The sequence below is a fragment of the Mauremys mutica genome, chromosome 9 (assembly GCF_020497125.1).
Source record: "Mauremys mutica isolate MM-2020 ecotype Southern chromosome 9, ASM2049712v1, whole genome shotgun sequence".
Classification (NCBI taxonomy): Eukaryota; Metazoa; Chordata; order Testudines; family Geoemydidae; genus Mauremys; species Mauremys mutica.
This window is the reverse complement of record NC_059080.1, coordinates 53,698,288-53,716,148: the sequence shown is the minus strand read 5'-3', so window position 1 is coordinate 53,716,148 and position 17,861 is coordinate 53,698,288. Positions and strand designations below refer to the sequence as shown.

Genomic DNA, 17,861 nt, shown 5'->3' with positions numbered 1-17,861 from the left:
CCTCGCCCTGGCTAAAAAGGCCATCCACGCGACCAGGGAGAGGAGGTTGGCCGACGGAGACTCCTGCGACTGTGGGGCTTGTTTCCGGTCCCTCGTCCGCTCACGTCTCCGGGCAGAGTTCCTCTGGGCGGCGTCCGCTGGCTCCCTTGACGCCTTCGAGGAGCAGTGGGCGCTGTCCGGGGTTCTCTGCTCGGTGTCCCCATCAGGCTCCCTCCTTATGACCCTTTGACCTCACTCCTGTCCCTGTTCTTTTATTAGTTGTCCCCCGCACTTAGTGGGTTTCCGTGGCCCTGTGGATCCTCCCCTTAGGCTGGGGGGGGAGATCCGTTAGCATGGGGCGGGCTTCCGCCCGCCCCCTCTCCCGGATAACCCAATAGTACAGGGAGCGCTCTGTGTCCCTGGGCTGCCCTGCTGGCTGGAGGGCTCCCCCTTCTCTGGCTGCCTTGCTGGCTGGAGCTCCTTCTCCCTTCCTGGGCTGCTGCTGCTGGCTGGAGTGCTTCTTCCCAGGACTGCTGCTCCTGCTACAACTGCTGCTGAGTGGGTGAGTGAGGGGTGGGGGGGCCTTGCTGGCCAGCCCCCACTCCCCCACCTCTGGAGGGAGAAGCCAGGACCCCACCACCACCACTACAGCTGCCACCTGTGGGGGGTCCTTCCTGCCTGGCCACCAGGGCTGCTGGAGGAGGAGAGGCTGCTGCTGCTGCTGGAGCTGTGTTTGTCCTGGGGAGCTGCTGGAGCCTGGAGGAGGACTGAGAAGACCACCGGCTGCTGGGAAGTGCACAGGAATCTGAAGACCACTGTGGAGGGGGCCTTAAAAACTGAGTAACTCTTTGACTGTGCTCTAGTGGTGGGGGTTTAGACTGTGTTTGTGGGGACACAGGGGGTGAGGCGTGGAGCCTGCCCCCTGGTCCATCTGTGTCCCCCCCCAACCCCCACCACCACCGCTGCCCCCTCCTCCACCCCTGCAGGCCCTTACCATCTGCCTCAGTGCCTGCCTCTGGGACTCAGCTGCTCGCCTGGCCTGCCACGCCCTATTGCCACCGTTTGGGCCTCCAGCAGCAGCCAGCCAGCCATTGACTTTGCACAAGCGCTTGTGGGTGCACGCACGCCCCCCATTCCCGGACTGACCCCTTCCCTCTGCAACAGGCCCCCTCGCTGTGCCCCCTGTTGCCTGCCCCGTGGGCCCCTCGTGGCCCCCCCTCCCCCGCCCCCCCGCTTCAGTTTGTTTGCCTGCCCCGCCCATCTCCCTTTGCAGCTTTGTTTGTCCTGCCCCAGCCCTGAAGCCAGCCCCTTAGTCCCTCTGCCCCACTCCCAGCCTGGTTGCTCCCCTCCCTCCGCGGCCCCTCGCCCTGATTAGCCCCTCCCCTCGTGCGCCCATAGCCCCATCAGTGCGCTTGTGCCTCTCCCTTGTTTAAGTTGCCCCTCTTGCACTGCACCCCCATTGCTCTTGTTTCCCCTCCCCTCCCCGAGGGCAGCTCGAGGAGCCGGGGTTCGATCCTCTGTCGGTGACTAACCCCCCCCGAAGTCCTTGATAGTCCCCGTATCTGCCCCCCCCGCGCGATTGTTGGCACCATCCTCCCTGCCCACAGCCTAGCAGGGAGGAGTAGGTGACCTGTCCCTTCCCCCCCCCCCCCTTTCTCCTGTGTTTGCCCTCCCTCCCCGTTCAGCATGGCAGGGGGCGCGGCGGGTGGGATTCCCGGGACGACGTCTGTCCCCCCTCCCTCGCCTGCTCCCCCCAAACGCCTCCCGGTCTCGACCTCACCCGCCGCTGCCGGACCACCTGCCACCGCTCCCGCTGAGGCGCCGGCAGCGGCGACCGACGGGGTGCCCTCTGCTGCTGCCACGTCCCTCGCCCCTTCCGCCTCTGGGGGAGCCCCCCCAGCCGGCGGAAAGGGCCAGGGCAAAAAGAAGGGAAAGGGCCCCGCTAGGAAGACGAAGCCCTCCATGGCGGAGCCTGCCCCCGCTGCCGCGGCCCCGCCACCGGCCGCGGCGTCCCTCCCCGCTGTTCCCTCCACCAGCTCTGCGGGTGTCCCTTCCTCGGCCCCCAGAGCGTACGCCCAGGTGGCGGCGGCCCCCCGCCCGCCGCTACGTCATCTCCCCCGACCGCCGCCTCCGCTACCATCTACAGCGGCCGGGGCCCCTTCCCCACCTTGACCCGGAAGCACGGCGTCCGTTGCCTCCTGGTGCCCGCCTCGCCCCACGTGGAGACCTACGTGCGGGCGTTGGCGAGGGTGGTGGGGCCCACGGCCATCGTGGCGGCCTCCAAAATGTACGGCAAGGTGGTCTTCTTCCTTGCCTCGGAGGCCGCCGCACAGGAGGCGGTGGAGAAGGGCCTGGCGGTGGGGGGCGTGTTCGTCCCCCTGGAGCCGCTGGAGGACCTGGGGGTCCGTGTCGTCCTGACCTCCGTCCCTCCCTTCCTGCCCAATGCCGCCCTGTTACCCGCCCTCTCGACCCTGGGGAAGCCCATTTCCATTGTGAGCCCTCTCCCCTTGGGCTGCAAAGACCCCGCCCTCCGTCACGTTCTCTCGTTCCGCCGGCAGGTGCAGATTCAACTGCCGCCGGCGGCGCGTGGCGGAGAGGCGCTTGAGGGGTCTTTCCTGGTCCCCTACCAGGGGGCCCATTACCGGGTGCACTATTCGACGGGGGAGGCCCGGTGCTTCCTCTGCCGGGCGACGGGGCACGTCCGGAGGGACTGCCCCTTGGCCCGGCTCGGAGGAGTTCTCGGGACCCCCGAGCCCCGGCAGGGTGCCGGCCCCGCCATCGCCGGTGCCCCTGACCGCCCGGTACCCAGAGCCGCCCCTCCTCCCCCTCGGTCCGTCACTGCTCCCGCTCGGGCCTCAGGGGTGCATTCTCCGGAGCGCCCAGATGAGCGGGAGAGCCCCGCCTCCGCTGCCTGCACTCTGGCGGGGCCTGTGGAGGAGGGTGCGGCAGGGGTACTGCCGGGCATGGGAGGGGGCTCTCCCCAGGGGGACTCCTCCCTCCCTCCTGTTGTTCCACCAGTGCCTCTCCCAGCCCCCAAACTGTCTTCCCTACCCCCCGACCCGATCCCTGTTGACCAGCCCGCAGGCGATGCCATGGAGGGCTGGACCCGGGTGGAGGGTAAGCGGGGTAAGCGGAAGGCTCGGGCTCCGCCCGTGCCACCTGAGGCGGAAGCCCCCTGTAAGACCAGACGGGGGGCCGCAGGCACCGAGCCTTCCGCCATGCCCACGGGGACAACCCATCCGCCGATGACGGCTAGGGCAGACGTGGCAGCGCCGGAGGGTACCACCATCCCTCCTCCGCAGTCCCTTCTTGCGGAGGCCTCCGATGCAGCCCCTCCTGTCCCCTTGCCACCAGCGCCCCCCGCAATACCCGAGGCGAGCGTCGCCTCGGGTGCGTGTGGGGAGGACCCGGGGGTGGTGGGAGGTGAGCTCCCCTCCATCTTCGCGGAGATCGAGGCCCTGGGTCTGACCCCGGTCACCCCGGGGGAAGACGACCCTCTGCCAACGGGCCTCGACTTAGCCGACCTCACCCCAGCTCCCCCTTCCCCCTGCTCCACCATCCCTCCTGCTACGTCCGCTCCCGCCTCCGTGGGTCCCCTGGACTCCTCGACCTGCCCGGCTGCGGATGGCACCCCGCTGCTGGCCGCCGAGCCTGTTGAGGCGACGGCCGGTGCCTCGTGGCAGGGAGATGGGCTACCGGGGGTGTCCCTCGGTGGTGCGGAGCAATCGAGTTCCTTCCCGGGTGGGGGCCCCCCTGAGGGTTCCACATCTCCCCGTGCCGAGGCTGCTCTGCCTGCCGTTGAGCCTGAGCCCGGTGTCGTTGGGGACCCCCTCCCTTCCCCTCCAACTCCCCTACCTGGCCGCGAGGAGCCTCTTACTGATGGCTCAGCTCCTGAGGCCCAGGGTCCCGTCTCTCTCCCTCCCCCCACCCCTGCTCCTGACCCCAGCCCTGCCCCCTCCACCTCCCATGATATTATTGCCGCCCCTGGGGCTGTCTCCTTCCCTTTCCCAGAGGATGACTCCCAGGGAGCGGCCTTTGAATTTCACAGTCCCGACCCACTAGGGGCTGCAATCTTCCCTCCGCCGCCCCCCACTGAGCCGGGGTCCGCCCCTTGCTTGCCCGTCCCAGTCGGCCACGGGGCTGCGCCAGAGGCCCCACCCCCCCATGTGCTGAGAGAGGAGTTGCAGGAGTTCCTGGAGGACGTCCGGGGCTCCCGCAACAAGGTCGTGCTTGCTCTCCAGCGCTGGGGGGATTTCCACCAGCTCCTCCTGGCCACGCGGGCCCTCATAGGGGAGGGCAAGGGGACCGGGAAGCGGAATGTCGCGGCTTACCACCGGGCGCGCGGCTTCCGTGACTCCCTGCTCGCCTTCGGGGTGGGCCACAGTTTGCTGCGCGGCCCAACGGGAGCCGTGAGCGCCCCTGCTGACGTAGATCCCCCCCAGCCCTCCTCATGGCAGTCATCACCTTTGCCACACTAAACACCCGGAGCTGTAGGGTGGGTTTCCGCAGGAGCCAGGTGCTCTCCTTCCTTCGGGAGGGGGGGTACTCCGTGGTTTTCCTGCAGGAGACCCACACGGATCCGGCCGCCGAAGCTAACTGGCGGCTGGAGTGGGGGGACGGGGTCTACTTCAGCCATCTCACCACCCATCAGGCTGGAGTGGCTACCCTGTTCTCCCCCGACCTACGGCCAGAGGTGCTGGGGGTCGCCGAGGCTGTGCCGGGCCGCCTGCTGCACCTCCGGGTCCGCATGGCGGGGCTTGTGGTCAACCTCATCAACATCTATGCCCCGGCATTTGCCCCGGAGCGGCTGCAGTTCTATCGGCAGGCGTCCGCCTTCCTCGGCTCCCTGGATCCTCGCGAGTGCCTGGTCCTGGGCGGGGACTTTAACACCGTCCTCGAGGAGCGGGACCGGTCGGGAACCGAGCAGAGCCCGGCCGCCGCGGACGTCCTCAGGGAGATCGTCGCCCATCACTCCCTGGTGGACGTCTGGCGCGACCACCACCCGGACGACGCCTCCACGTACACCTATGTCCGGGTGGAAGCCCATCGGTCGTGCCACTCCCGGTTGGACCGCATCTATCTGTCCCGGTTCCATCTCTCACGGGCCCAGTCCTCCAGCATCCGGCCGGCCCCTTTTTCGGACCACCACCTCGTCACTGTGACGGCCTCTCTCTGCGCGGAGAGGCCGGGGCCGGCCTATTGGCACTTCAACAACAGCTTGCTGGAGGATGGGGGCTTCGTGGCGTCCTTCCGGGAGTTCTGGCTGGCCTGGCGAGGGCAGCGGCGCGCCTTTCCCTCGGCGCGGCGGTGGTGGGACGTGGGGAAGGTGCGCGCCCGGCTCTTCTGCCGTGACTACACCCGGGGCGCCAGCCGACGGAGGGATGCGGCGATAGGGCAGTTGGAGCGGGAGGTCTTAGAGCTGGAGAGGCGTCTGGCCGCCAGCCCCGAGGATCCATCCCTTTGCGGAGCGTGCCGGGAGAAGCGGGAGGAGCTCCGGGTCCTCGAAGACCATCGGGCCCGGGGCGCCTTTGTTCGATCCCGCATCCGCCTCCTTCGGGAGATGGATCGCGGCTCCCGCTTCTTCTACGCCCTGGAGAAACGGAGGGGGGCCAAGAAGCACGTCACCTGCCTCCTGGCGGAGGACGGCTCCCCCCTCACGGATCCGGCGGAGATGTGCGAGAGGGCCCGGACCTTCTACGCGCGCCTTTTCTCCCCGGATCCGACCGATCCTGCCGCTTGCAAAGTGCTCTGGGACGGACTCCCGACGGTCAGCGCGGGCGACCGGGACCGGCTAGAGCTGCCTCTCACTCTGGCCGAGTTCTCGGAAGCCCTCCGTCGCATGCCCACCAATAAATCCCCGGGCATGGACGGGCTGACCGTGGAGTTCTACCGCGTGTTCTGGGACGTCCTCGGCCCGGACCTAGTCACCGTCTGGGCCGAGTCCTTGCGGAGCGGGGTCCTCCCTCTCTCGTGCAGGCGAGCCGTGCTCGCTTTATTGCCGAAGAGGGGGGACCTCCGCGATTTACGGAATTGGCGTCCCATCTCGCTCCTCAGTACGGACTATAAAATTGTCGCGAAGGCCATTTCGATTCGGCTAGGGTCCGTGCTGGAGGACGTGATCCACCCAGACCAGACCTACACCGTCCCGGGCCGTACCATCTTCGATAACCTGTATCTGGTCCGGGATCTCTTGGAGCTTGGGTGCAGGGATGGTCTGTCGTTCGCCCTCCTGTCCCTGGATCAGGAGAAGGCGTTCGACAGGGTGGACCACGGGTATCTCCTGGGCACTCTGCAGGCGTTAGGCTTCGGGTCCCAGTTTGTGGGTTTTCTCCAGGTGCTGTACGCCTCCGCAGAGTGTCTGGTCAGGCTCAACTGGACCCTGACCGAGCCGGTCAGCTTCGGGCGGGGAGTGCGGCAGGGGTGCCCCCTCTCGGGCCAGCTGTACGCCCTGGCGATCGAGCCCTTCCTCTGTCTCCTCCGCAGGAGGTTGACGGGGTTGGTGCTTCGGGAGCCGGAGCTGCGGCTGGTCCTGTCGGCGTACGCCGACGATGTGCTCCTCGTGGTCCAGGACCCGGGCGACTTGGCGCGGGTGGAGGCCTGCCAGGCCGTGTACTCGGCGGCCTCCTCCGCCCGGGTCAACTGGGTCAAGAGCTCTGGCTTGGTGGTAGGGGACGGGTGGCAGGCGAGCTCCCTCCCACCCGCGCTTCAGGCCATCCGGTGGAGCGCGGGTCCGCTGCTCTATCTCGGCGTTTACCTTTCTGCCACGCATCCCTCTCCGCCGGAGAACTGGCACGGTTTGCAGGGCAGGGTGGCGGAGCGGCTCCGGAAATGGACAGGACTCCTCCGGTGCCTTTCCCTCCGAGGGAGGGCACTGGTGCTCAATCAACTGGTCCTGTCCATGCTCTGGTACCGGCTCAACACCCTGGTCCCGGCCCCGGTGTTCCTGACCGACCTCCGGCGGGTGGTGCTGGAGTTCTTTTGGCCAGGACTGCACTGGGTCCCTGCAGGGGTACTCCACCTGCCCCTGGAGGAGGGAGGGCAGGGCCTGAAGTGCCTCCGCACTCAGGTCCACGTCTTCCGCCTCCAGGCACTGCAGAGGCTCCTTTATGGTGCGGGTAGTCCGGCATGGAGAGCCCTGGCGCACGCCTTCCTGCGCCGCTTCCGAGGGCTCCGATACGACCGGCAGCTCCTTTATCTCGACCCGAGGGGCCTTCCGCGAGACCTCTCCGGGCTGCCGGTCTTCTACCAGGACCTCCTCCGGACCTGGAAGCTGTTCTCTGCGACCAGGTCCGTGGCGGCCACCGAGGGGGCAGACCTCCTCGCGGAGCCCCTGCTACACAACCCTCAGCTCCGTGTGCAGGTGGCGGAGTCCCCCGCGGTGCGCCAGAGGTTGGTCCTGGCAGAAGCCACCAGGGTCGGAGACCTCCTGGACTACGACCGGGGAGACTGGCTGGATCCCCTGACGCTCGCTCGGCGGATGGGGCTCTCCAGACCTTGTACTCCCCGGCTCGTACTACAGGAGGTGAAGGCCGCTTTGCCGCCCGCTGCTCGGGCTTACCTCGACCGGGTCCTGCGCGAGGGCACGCCCCGCCCACCCTCCACCCCGAGCCCTCCGGACCTCTTCATCGGGCCCCTGCCCCGTGGACCCGACCGGCCCCCCCGCCCCTTCTCCGCCAGCCGGCTGCACGATCTGCAGCCGGTCCGTTTCCAAACCGCGCCAAGGAAACAACTCTACGCGCTCGTGCTCCATACCGTTCACTTCCTCACCCTCGTGTCCCGCCCCGACACCAAGTGGCGGGACCTCTTGCCACCTGTGGAGGGTGAGGAGCCCCGGTGGGCCAGCCTGTACTCCACCCTGGTCCCGAGGCCCGCCGGGGATATCAGCTGGCGGCTCCTTCACGGGGCCGTGAGCACGGGCGTGTACTTGGCGCGGTTCACCCCTGTCCCGGACACCTGCCCCTTCTGCGGCGTGAGGGAGACCCTGGCGCATGTTTACCTAGAGTGCGCCAGGTTGCAGCCCCTATACCGGCTCCTCACCGACATTCTGTTACGTTTCTGGCTGCACTTTTCCCCTCACCTCCTTATCCATGCACTCCCTATCCGTGGCCCCACAAAGTCGCGGGACCTCCTGGTCAACCTCCTCCTCGCCCTGGCTAAAAAGGCCATCCACGCGACCAGGGAGAGGAGGTTGGCCGACGGAGACTCCTGCGACTGTGGGGCTTGTTTCCGGTCCCTCGTCCGCTCACGTCTCCGGGCAGAGTTCCTCTGGGCGGCGTCCGCTGGCTCCCTTGACGCCTTCGAGGAGCAGTGGGCGCTGTCCGGGGTTCTCTGCTCGGTGTCCCCATCAGGCTCCCTCCTTATGACCCTTTGACCTCACTCCTGTCCCTGTTCTTTTATTAGTTGTCCCCCGCATTTAGTGGGTTTCCGTGGCCCTGTGGATCCTCCCCTTAGGCTGGGGGGGGAGATCCGTTAGCATGGGGCGGGCTTCCGCCCGCTCCCTCTCCCGGATAACCCAATAGTACATTCCCATAAGGACCCCTTGGGTAATATCAGTAAGGGCAGAATTTGGCTCAGGATATTTCTGTTTGTGGTTCAGAGAAGGCTAAGAGATGATTTGATCAGAGTCTATAAGTACCTGGAGAGAAGACTTCTGATGGCACAGGGGTCTATAAACTAGACTCTAATCTAGAACAAGATCATAGAATATCAAGGCTGGAAGGGACTTCAGGAGGTCATCTAGTCCAATCCCCTGCTCAAAGTAGGACCAATCCCCAGACAGATTTTTACCCCAGTTCCCTAAATGGCCCCCTCAAGGATTGAACTCACAACCCTGGGTTTAGCAGGCCAATGCTCAAACCACTGAGCTATCCCTCCCCCCTCCAAAAAAAAGGGGTGGGGGGGAAGCAGAGGGGGCAAAAGATTTATACCATCTGAAGATCCAATGGCTGGAAGCTGAAGCTAGATAAATTCAGGCTAGAAACAATGTGCCCATTTTTAACATTGAGGGTGATGAACCGTTGGACCAGCTTACTGGGCAAAATGGTAGATTCTTCACCCCTTGAAGTCAGTACATCAGGATTGGATGTTTTTGTAAATAATGCGCTGTTGCTCAAAGAGGCGGGACAGGCTCCATGCAGGAGTCATGTTGGCCTGCATTAGAGGATCGTAATGGCCCCTTCTCGCCTTAGCATTGGACTCTATGGCCCACCAGGTGATTCCTGAGATTGCATTAATTTTCTGTCTGAGGCATCTCTGCTGGTATGCAACTGGCACTGTATTCCCAGAGATGCCGAGCCAGTCAGCATGCTAATGAGAGGCTCAAGGCGTCAGCATTGCTGAAAGAGGACAGTGAGTGACTGGCAGCTGCTCAGCAATGGAAGCGTTTACTAGGAAAGGCTGGTGCAAGGGTCCTGGTGAGATACAGGGCAATGCTGGGGCTGGAACACAGGAAGGGGTTAGTGCCCTGTGGTATGTATATAAGAGACCAGTGTGCAGGTGGTGGAGAAGAGAGGCTGGTAGAAGGGAGAAAGATTCACAGGGCTGCAATGAGCTGAGATGACAGTGCAAGAGGTTCCTCAGCCTGAAAGCAACATTTCAGCTCCATGGGCCCCACCCAGAAATGGGCACTCTGGGCCCCTGCACCCCACCCCAATCACTACGAGACCGCACAGCAGATTTGTCAGGAAAGCTAAAGGCTTTTCCCCCAGAGCACGTGGTATATAAGCAGAGGGCAGGCAGGCGTGAGTGGGGAGGAGGAAAATGCTGGCCCCAAGGGAGCAAGAGTCCAAGGACTCATGGAGGGTCACTTACCAAAGCTGCTCACTGGCTCTGCAGAGCTCTGGTAACTGTCTGAACCTGCCTGTCTCCAGAGTCCCTGCAGAGGCTGATCTATCGGCTCGTTGTCTGGAGAGCTGTGGTTTCTAGCCAACGTCACTGCCCGTCATTCAGGCTCTGATGAGCTCGTAGGCCAGGGATGCTGTTCCACAAGGATCTGGCACCTTCTATTCTATTCCATTCCAGTTCTGACACCACCCTCACCACCGTATTAGCTGCGCTCCCTCCCTAGCACATTAGCCCCCAATGGGAACCCCCTAGCGCTTTTCCCTCAGGGATATAAACAGGGCTCTCCTCCAGCGCAGCCCCAGGAATGCTCTGCCCACCCTCAGGGACTATGTACCACTGGCGGGTGTTACCTGTTGTCTGGGCCACCTTGACCAGCCCCCGTCGGAAGATGTTCTTCAGCCTTGGCATCATGTTGAAGTTCTTAGCTCCCCCGGTCACAGAGATGAGCAGGTTGGGCACGTCGAGGCCCCAGTGCTGAGTCATCAGCTGGTAGATAACGCATGGAGGGGTGTCCGCTGAGACGCGCACATACTGTGGGTGGTGCAAAACACCGGGAAGGGAGGGAGTAAAACCCACTGCACCTACCCAAAGAGCAAAGCCAGCCAGGGACTCATCCTAGCCAACATGAGAAGAATTAAACTTTTTTCCTCTAGGCAGCTCCCTTCTCTCCCCATCCTAGTTCCTCACCTTCCTGTAAAGGACCAGGCCTGCATGTAGAGGAACATCTCCCTCCACTGCCTCATGTATCACCTCAGGGTCAGTCCAGCCTGGCAGCTGACTGTCACCGCACAGCATCCCCGAGGCGACAGATTCCCCCCTCCAAGGAGAGGCTGAGATGACAGCGTGACGTATGCTGCTGCTGTTCTAGTGCCAGGCCCTGGGAGTGTGAGGTTGACTCAGAGCTGGATGCTGTACCTGTTCCCTCCCACTTCCATGAGATTCAGACCCCCAGGAGTCTGAGGCAGGAGAAGTGGAGGAGGTTGCACACTGAATCTTGGCCCACCAAATGGCTTCAGAGGAGGCCTCAGATTTACTTGTCCTGGTCCTGGTCCTCTTCCCCTCTCCCCAGAGCTGCTCCAGCTGTTGGCAGGGTGAAGGAGGTGACCCCATCTGCCCCCTCCCTTTCTCTGCTGGGACCAGGGCTGCCTTTGGGGCCTCTCCCCATCTAGCATCAAAGGCGGGCAATACGCCATTCCATCAGCCGTAAGTGCCGAGCAGCAGGGTTTCAATATGGGATCCCTGTCCCCTAGACACTAGGGACTGACCCACCTTTCCCACCTTTGGTCCCAGACCCGCAAAGCTGATATCACCAAACGCGTCCGTCGGCATTTCTTGGATGTGCCTCTTGGGGTCCCATTCCTTCCCCAGGAAAACAGATGACTTTGTAGCCTCTTCCAGGTGCTGTTCCCTGGGGTAACCACACTCACACATGACCCTCCTGCAAGAAAACAGCATCAGCAACCCCCTGAACTCAGAAGGGGAGTCTCTGGCTGTACAGGCAGATGAGTCCCTTGGCAATCTCAGACTGGAAGCAGTGACAGTGGCTTACTTTGAAAATGCCCAACACCAGCCCCTAGGGAGGTTAAATCTCCTGCCCAGCTTGCTCATCGGCCATTGGCTATGGAGACAAAATCACTGTGCGGAAGAGATCATTGTGCATGGTAGAGCACAGCAAAAATCAGCATTTCCATCCTGCAGGACATTCTGATATCTGGACATTGTTTTCACCACAAATTAAGCCAAAATATATTTTAAAAATTGTGGAACAAAAAGTTCTGGAAAATATTGATTCAGAAATGGCGAACCATTTTGTTCTGAGACAGTTCAATGTTAAGCTACACATCCCGGTAGTGCTTTGCATTGTCTCGTGGGAGGTGTAGTTCTGGGTGCTTCATGTCCTAATGTCCCCAATAGCGGGTCTCCATGGCAAGACAACATCTCCTTTGATGCACTGTAGTCAGCTCCCATGATGCACCACACAGGTCAGTTTGAGGGGATGCCACATGCTGCACCATGAGACATGTAGTCCAGCCCTGGAGCTCAGACCATAGGGGGAGAATCACTGGAACTACACCTCCCAAGAGGCAATGCACCACCAAAGGGAAAAGCAGTCCAATGGTGAATGGACCCAAAATGAAATATTTTTCCATTAGGATACTGAAAAATTTAGGCAAAATAGAAATTTTCTCATAGAAAATTTTAACTTTGCAGAAACTGCATTTTCCATCAAAAATTCGTTTTGATTGAAAATTCCCAACCAGCTGTAGTGCAGAGTGCTTTGCACCACTGACCTGTTAAGTTTGGTAGAAGCTCACTAATCTGCACCAGTGTCCAGGAGACTTGATGCATACTGCTCAGTGCTGTGAACTAGTTAGTAGGTGAACAAACATAATCAGGAGCCACATCTGCATTGCAGAAGGAACCCAGGGTTTCCTATTATTATAGTTGACAGTGCTTCATAACAGTGTAACAAGCCAAGGCTTGTGGCTAAGCATTAGACCGATTCCCTGTGCGAGCTCAAGCCTCAGCTCTGTGGATCTCAGCTCCACAACTACTAAAAGGGGATAATGGTTTTTCCAGTCTCTGTCTATTTGGTTTGTCAGCTCTTTGGGGCAGGGTCTGTCTCTTACTATGTGCAGCGCCTAGCACAACGGAGCCCTGATCTCAGTGGGGCCTTTAAATGCTACAATAGTAATACATTACTATAGTATATTTTCCTGAAGTAAATGCAACCTCACTACAGTCATCAGCAATGTGCAGTGGGAACACTGGAGATTTTATGAGGATTACCTATGTTTGCAACTTTGTACAGTCAGACTTAGCACAGTCCTACTGTATTCATTAGCTAGGATTCAAGCCTTGCCCCATGTTTAGAAGAAGTCTCCTTCATCTTCTGTTGCCTGGGAGAGTAGCTGCTCAGATTTTGATCCTGACATTACATTAGAGCTGCTCAACAATTTTGTTGGATTTTTGACTAAAATAATGTTTTTGTGAAAGCATCTGCCTTCTGCAGAAAAAAATCAGTTTTCTGTTCAAAAACAGAACACACAAAAAACTGAAATGTTTTGGCCAACCCCACCCACCCAAATTTTTATCTGGAAATACTGCTGCAGAGCCTCATTGGAATTGTAGTTCAGTTTCTTTATATCTCCATTCACTTGTATGGGTGGAGCTCCCCAGCTGGACTACACCTCCCATGGTGCACCATCACCAGGGACTCTCATGCTGCACCAGCTTCCCTCTCCAAGAGAGGATACTGTGGTGCATCATGGGAAATATCCAACCAGACTGCTCAGCCTATAAATAATAATAATTCCTATAATGCTTAGCTGTTTATATAGTGCTTGCCATCAGAAGATCTCAAAGCACTTTTCAAAGGGTGGTAACTCATATGTATAAGTATACATTGTCAGTATAAAGAAAGGGAGGTGAGGGTAGCCACTCATGCATTCCCAGAAAACATGGTACTTCTGGGAATGGCATGGACCCACCACTGCTGACATGACCTTGCACTCATGGTGAGTGTAAGGTCACACCACTTGGAGGACACCATTTGGAAGAGTATGCCACTCCACCCCCAATGGTGTGACCTTGCACCCAGCTGAATGGCCTGCCTGATGGGAGTATGAGGCACCGGAACTACAACTCCCATGAGGTATCATGGCTGTATTTGCAAATCAAAATATATCCATTTTCAAATTTCCACCAAAAAAATCCCAATTTTCTGTAGAAAATTTAAACAAAAACTACGGTTTTTGTTTTTGTTTCCATCAAAGTTTTCCACAGGAATAAGAACAACATTTTTTCAACCAGCTGTGCTTAGCATTGTAGAATAAGCTGAAGAAACGCAACATTTCTTCTCCAGGAAATCTTTCTCTGTATTCTCTTTGTGCAGCTCCCAGACCATCATTGCACTCCTCTCCTTGTAGCAGAAATGGGCTTAACACTGGATGTTGACTCTACTTTCCTGCAACGTGCGTGGAAAGCAAGAAGCAGATGGAAGGGGGAAAACATCAGTGCATTTGACTTACCCAGTATCTGACATTTGGGAACTTTCAACAAAGTACACACACTCCTTCTTCTTGATGTTTTCAGGAATCCACGAGCTGAGATTCTCCTATGGGGTGGAGAGAATAAGGGAAACAGCAGGCCTAAATGGTTTCAGACAAAGACCAGATTACATAGGTTCCTACAACTGATCCACAGAAAAAGGGGCACATCACAGATTCAGCGTGCAAGGCCTCTCAGCCAGTACATAGAGAAACAAAGGTCATAACAGCAAGAAACCCAAGGGGAATTTGACACTTTCAGTTAGACACTGTGTACCAGACAGACAAACGTGTGCCCAAAACTGAGGATGGCGAGACACGAAGGAGCAGTGAGGGCTGAGTCTAATAGCTTATTCACACTTTGAATTTGTTGCGGGTTAACTTGAGTTATTTCATGTTAAATTGGTGGCAGGGCCGGCTCCAGGTACCAGCGAATGAAGCAGGTGCTTGGGGCAGCCAATGGGAAGGGGCGGCATGTCCGGGTCTTTGGCGGCAATTCGGTAGCAGGTCATTCAGTCCCTCTCGGAGCGAAGGATCTGCTGCCAAATTGCCGCCGAGGAATGAAGCACCACAGTAGAGCTGCCGCCGAAGTGCCACCAATCGCGGCTTTTTTTTTTCTTTTCCTTCGCCGCTTGGGGCGGCAAAAAAGCCTGAGCCAGCCCTGATGGGTGGGGGCTTTGTCTGGTCAAGCAAGAAGAAAGGAGTTTTGGCTCCTTTAAGGAATCCCCCTTCCTTAGGGTTGGAAGGTGGGCAGAGGGATGGGGCATCACCTGAGCTGGGGGTTGGCCAGAGGGGCTCAGGTGAGCCATTGATCCCAGCAGACAAGGGTTAAGGAATGTGAATGCCCTGCCCTTTCTCATTCCAGAAGCATCAGAACAGCTCTGGGACTGGGAGTGATGCTGTTACTGGGTTTGTTTTCACCTTGTGTGAATGGGATCGGCAGAACGGTTCCCCTCCATGTGTCCACGTCTCCCAGGGCACTTTGTCTGTCTCCCTGGCTATTGGAGAAAAGCAGGTAATGACCCTAACTACTACCTCCTCAAAATGATACTCTGTTCCTGGACTGAGAGCCCCTTTTAGCTTACTCCCACCAACCCACGTCTGGGCTCGGAGCATCTCCTGGTTATGCCTCTGACTCTTACACATGGTCAGTATATTTGCTGGCCTACCCCTAACCTTGGCATTGTCTAAACTTGCCTTTTCATTATTGCCAGTGGCAAAGTGAGCCTTCCTCTTGCTCTTACAGAAGCCACTATTGCTGCGTCTGAGGTTGGGAACCATTTCGAGGTCGCAGATCTTAGGACGCACAACGTAGCTGTCTCCCTCATCAGGGCAGACTCCGTTCAGCTCTGGGGGTAGCATTCTGGTTTGCATGCCACTCCCAGCTACAGGCAGGTCTCTTGTCACCCTCAACGCAGCCTCTCGAGTTTGTTATGCTGAGAAGTACTGAAATGCAATGAAACAGAAAATACTAAACATGCATCAGAAACATGAGGACACTCGAGCTGGCGCTTGCTGCTAGGAGAACACCCCTCACCATGAATCCTCTCCCTCCAATCCCAGCATGCTTTGGGATTTGTTTCAGATGTGAACTAGACCAGCTACGCATGTCACGCAGCACAGACTTCTAAATTCATCTGTTGTTTTCCTACAACAGGCCCCGAATGAATGATCACAGAATCATAGAAATGTAGGGCTGGACAGGACCTCAAGCGGTCATCTAGCCCATCCACTGACCAAGTAAACCTAGACCATCCCTGAGAGGTGTTTGCCCATCCTGTTCTTTAAAACCTCCAATGAGGGGGATTCCACAACCTCCCTAGGTAACTTGGTCCAGTATTTAACTATTCTTATAATTAGAAAGTTCTTCCTAGTATCTAACCTAAATCTCCCTTGCTGCAAATTAAGCCAATTAAATTATGAGCTAGGGAAGATTTTAATTAAAAAAGCAAAACTAAACAGTAACATACACTGCATCTATATGTATGTGTTCGTATCAATATGTATGCCCAGTTGTGGGCTCATATCTATATCATCAACAGCCGAGTTGTTAATTTTTTATCTATCACCCATGGCATATGACCCAGAGACACAACCACAGACCATTCTCCAAGTCAGACATTCATTATTAACCATAGACACTGCCATCTTCTTTGTTACCCTCCATACACAGAGCAGAGATTCAGCTCTTCACTCATCTCAACACATCACATCTCCCACACTCAGCCCAGAAATGATACCTTGCCCACCCCAAGCCATTATTCCACCAAATGGGGAAATACCCAATCTATCCGAGCCACCCTCTCTCTATAGATTAGAAATCCCATGTGTCTTCCCTATTCACCCTGCTGGAGTGGGTCAAGCACCTTCCGGCTACCCACCAGCTATCTACCTTCATCCAGTTCGCTCTGTGCATACAGACCAAACCCTCAGCTACCCCTGCACCACACCCAGCTAGTATGTTACTTGTCCTGTCTTTAGAATGTCAGGCAGCAAGAGTGCATGCTCCCTCCTTTCAAAGGGTGTAGCACCCTCCAAACTCACCCTGACCCCCAGATCCCCGGGGCGAGATGTAGGCACACTGCCCATGGGAGCCCTGCTGGACTGACAGACTCCACCGGTAGCTGTGGTCTAAAGCCACAACTGCGCCCTCAGTGCCATGAGGCTAATTTCATTCATGTCTGTGGAGCACTTTAAGATCTTCAGCTGGAATATGCTATAAAAAGGCAAAGTGTTATGATTATTATTTATTCATACACCTGGCAGAACAATTCAGCCTCCACCACATCACAGTCTGTCTGGGTCATGAGCAAATAAGCCAGTTTTCTGGCAAAGGGATAGGATCAAATGTTGTAGTCTTGATGTACAATTGTTTTCTTAGATGTGCTAATTTTGATGTCTCCCTCATTAAGGTACCTGAGATGCTGCCGGATGCTATTGCTAATTCAGTACATTGCACAATATGGGACCAATGTGCCAGTATGGCACTAGCTGGTGTAACTGTGCTACAAATGCCATGTTTCACATGAAATATTGTTGTAAAAATAAGTTCCTGCCCTCTTTTGCTCTCTGGCACTTTCCATAGATTTCAGACCAGAAGGGACCACTGTGATCATCTAGTCTGACCTCCAGTGTAACACAAGCCATAGGACTGCCCTGAATTTACTCCTGTTTGAACTAGAGCAGATCTTCTAGAAAAACAAATAACCATCCAATCTTGATTTAAAAATGGCCAGTGATGGAGAATCTACCACAGCTGTGGGGAAACTGTGCTAATGGTTACTTACCTTCACAGTTACAAATGCACACCTTTTTTCTAGCCCGAATTTACCTAGCTTCCAGCCCTTGGATATTGTTACAACTGTGTCTCTAGACTCAAGAGCTTCTGATTATCTGTTTTCTGCTCCTCATGGAGGCACTTGCAGACTGTGAACAAGTCACGCCACAACCTTCTCTTGGTTAAGCAAATTATATTGAGTTCCTTGAGTCTATGTAAAGCCCAGTGGGTCTTAAACCTAGCCCTGCAGAGCTGCTAGGCAGCAAACAGCACCATGCTACCACCCAGCAGAAGCTGTAACCAGCTCCAGCTCCACTACCCACGACCAGCTGTGGACACAGCCCCTGGGAAGTCCCGCCTCAAGGGAACAGACAGGCAGCAACCTCATGGCTCCTGACTGGCTCCCTGCCATATATAAACCCCAAGGATATTCCAGGAAGTCTCTAGGTAGCAGTGTGGATCTCCTATAACTGCTATTACTGTTCCTACTTCTGAACTCTTGGCTTTGGCTTGATTTGGGCCTTGCCTCCTTACCCAGACCTTGACACCTGACCTTTGGTATTGACCCTAGCCTGGAACCTGACTACAGACTCCTCTGCTACTCTCAGCCTCAGGTTTGACCCAGTTCTGACCTTTGGCCCTGACTACCCTGGTTAGGGTCCTGACAGCCTATCACTATAAGGCATGTTTTTTAATCCTTTAATCATTCTCAT

The 17,861-nt window shown here is 57.5% G+C and overlaps 1 protein-coding gene across 1 annotated transcript in view; it reads right to left on the bottom strand.

Moving 5' to 3' along the window:
• TRPM2 (transient receptor potential cation channel subfamily M member 2) overlaps positions 1-16,436 on the bottom strand; it is a 76,886-nt gene extending 60,450 nt beyond the window's left edge. Inside the window, exons 1-5 of the mRNA XM_045031238.1 lie at positions 16,416-16,436; positions 15,069-15,317; positions 13,854-13,939; positions 11,092-11,260; positions 10,173-10,353 (exon numbers count right to left, since the gene is read on the bottom strand). Coding sequence (XP_044887173.1) covers positions 10,173-10,353; positions 11,092-11,260; positions 13,854-13,939; positions 15,069-15,245 — 613 coding nt within the window. The 5' untranslated portion in view covers positions 15,246-15,317; positions 16,416-16,436. The remainder of the gene's footprint in view (positions 1-10,172; positions 10,354-11,091; positions 11,261-13,853; positions 13,940-15,068; positions 15,318-16,415) is intronic.
• Between the last annotated feature and the right edge of the window lie 1,425 nt (positions 16,437-17,861).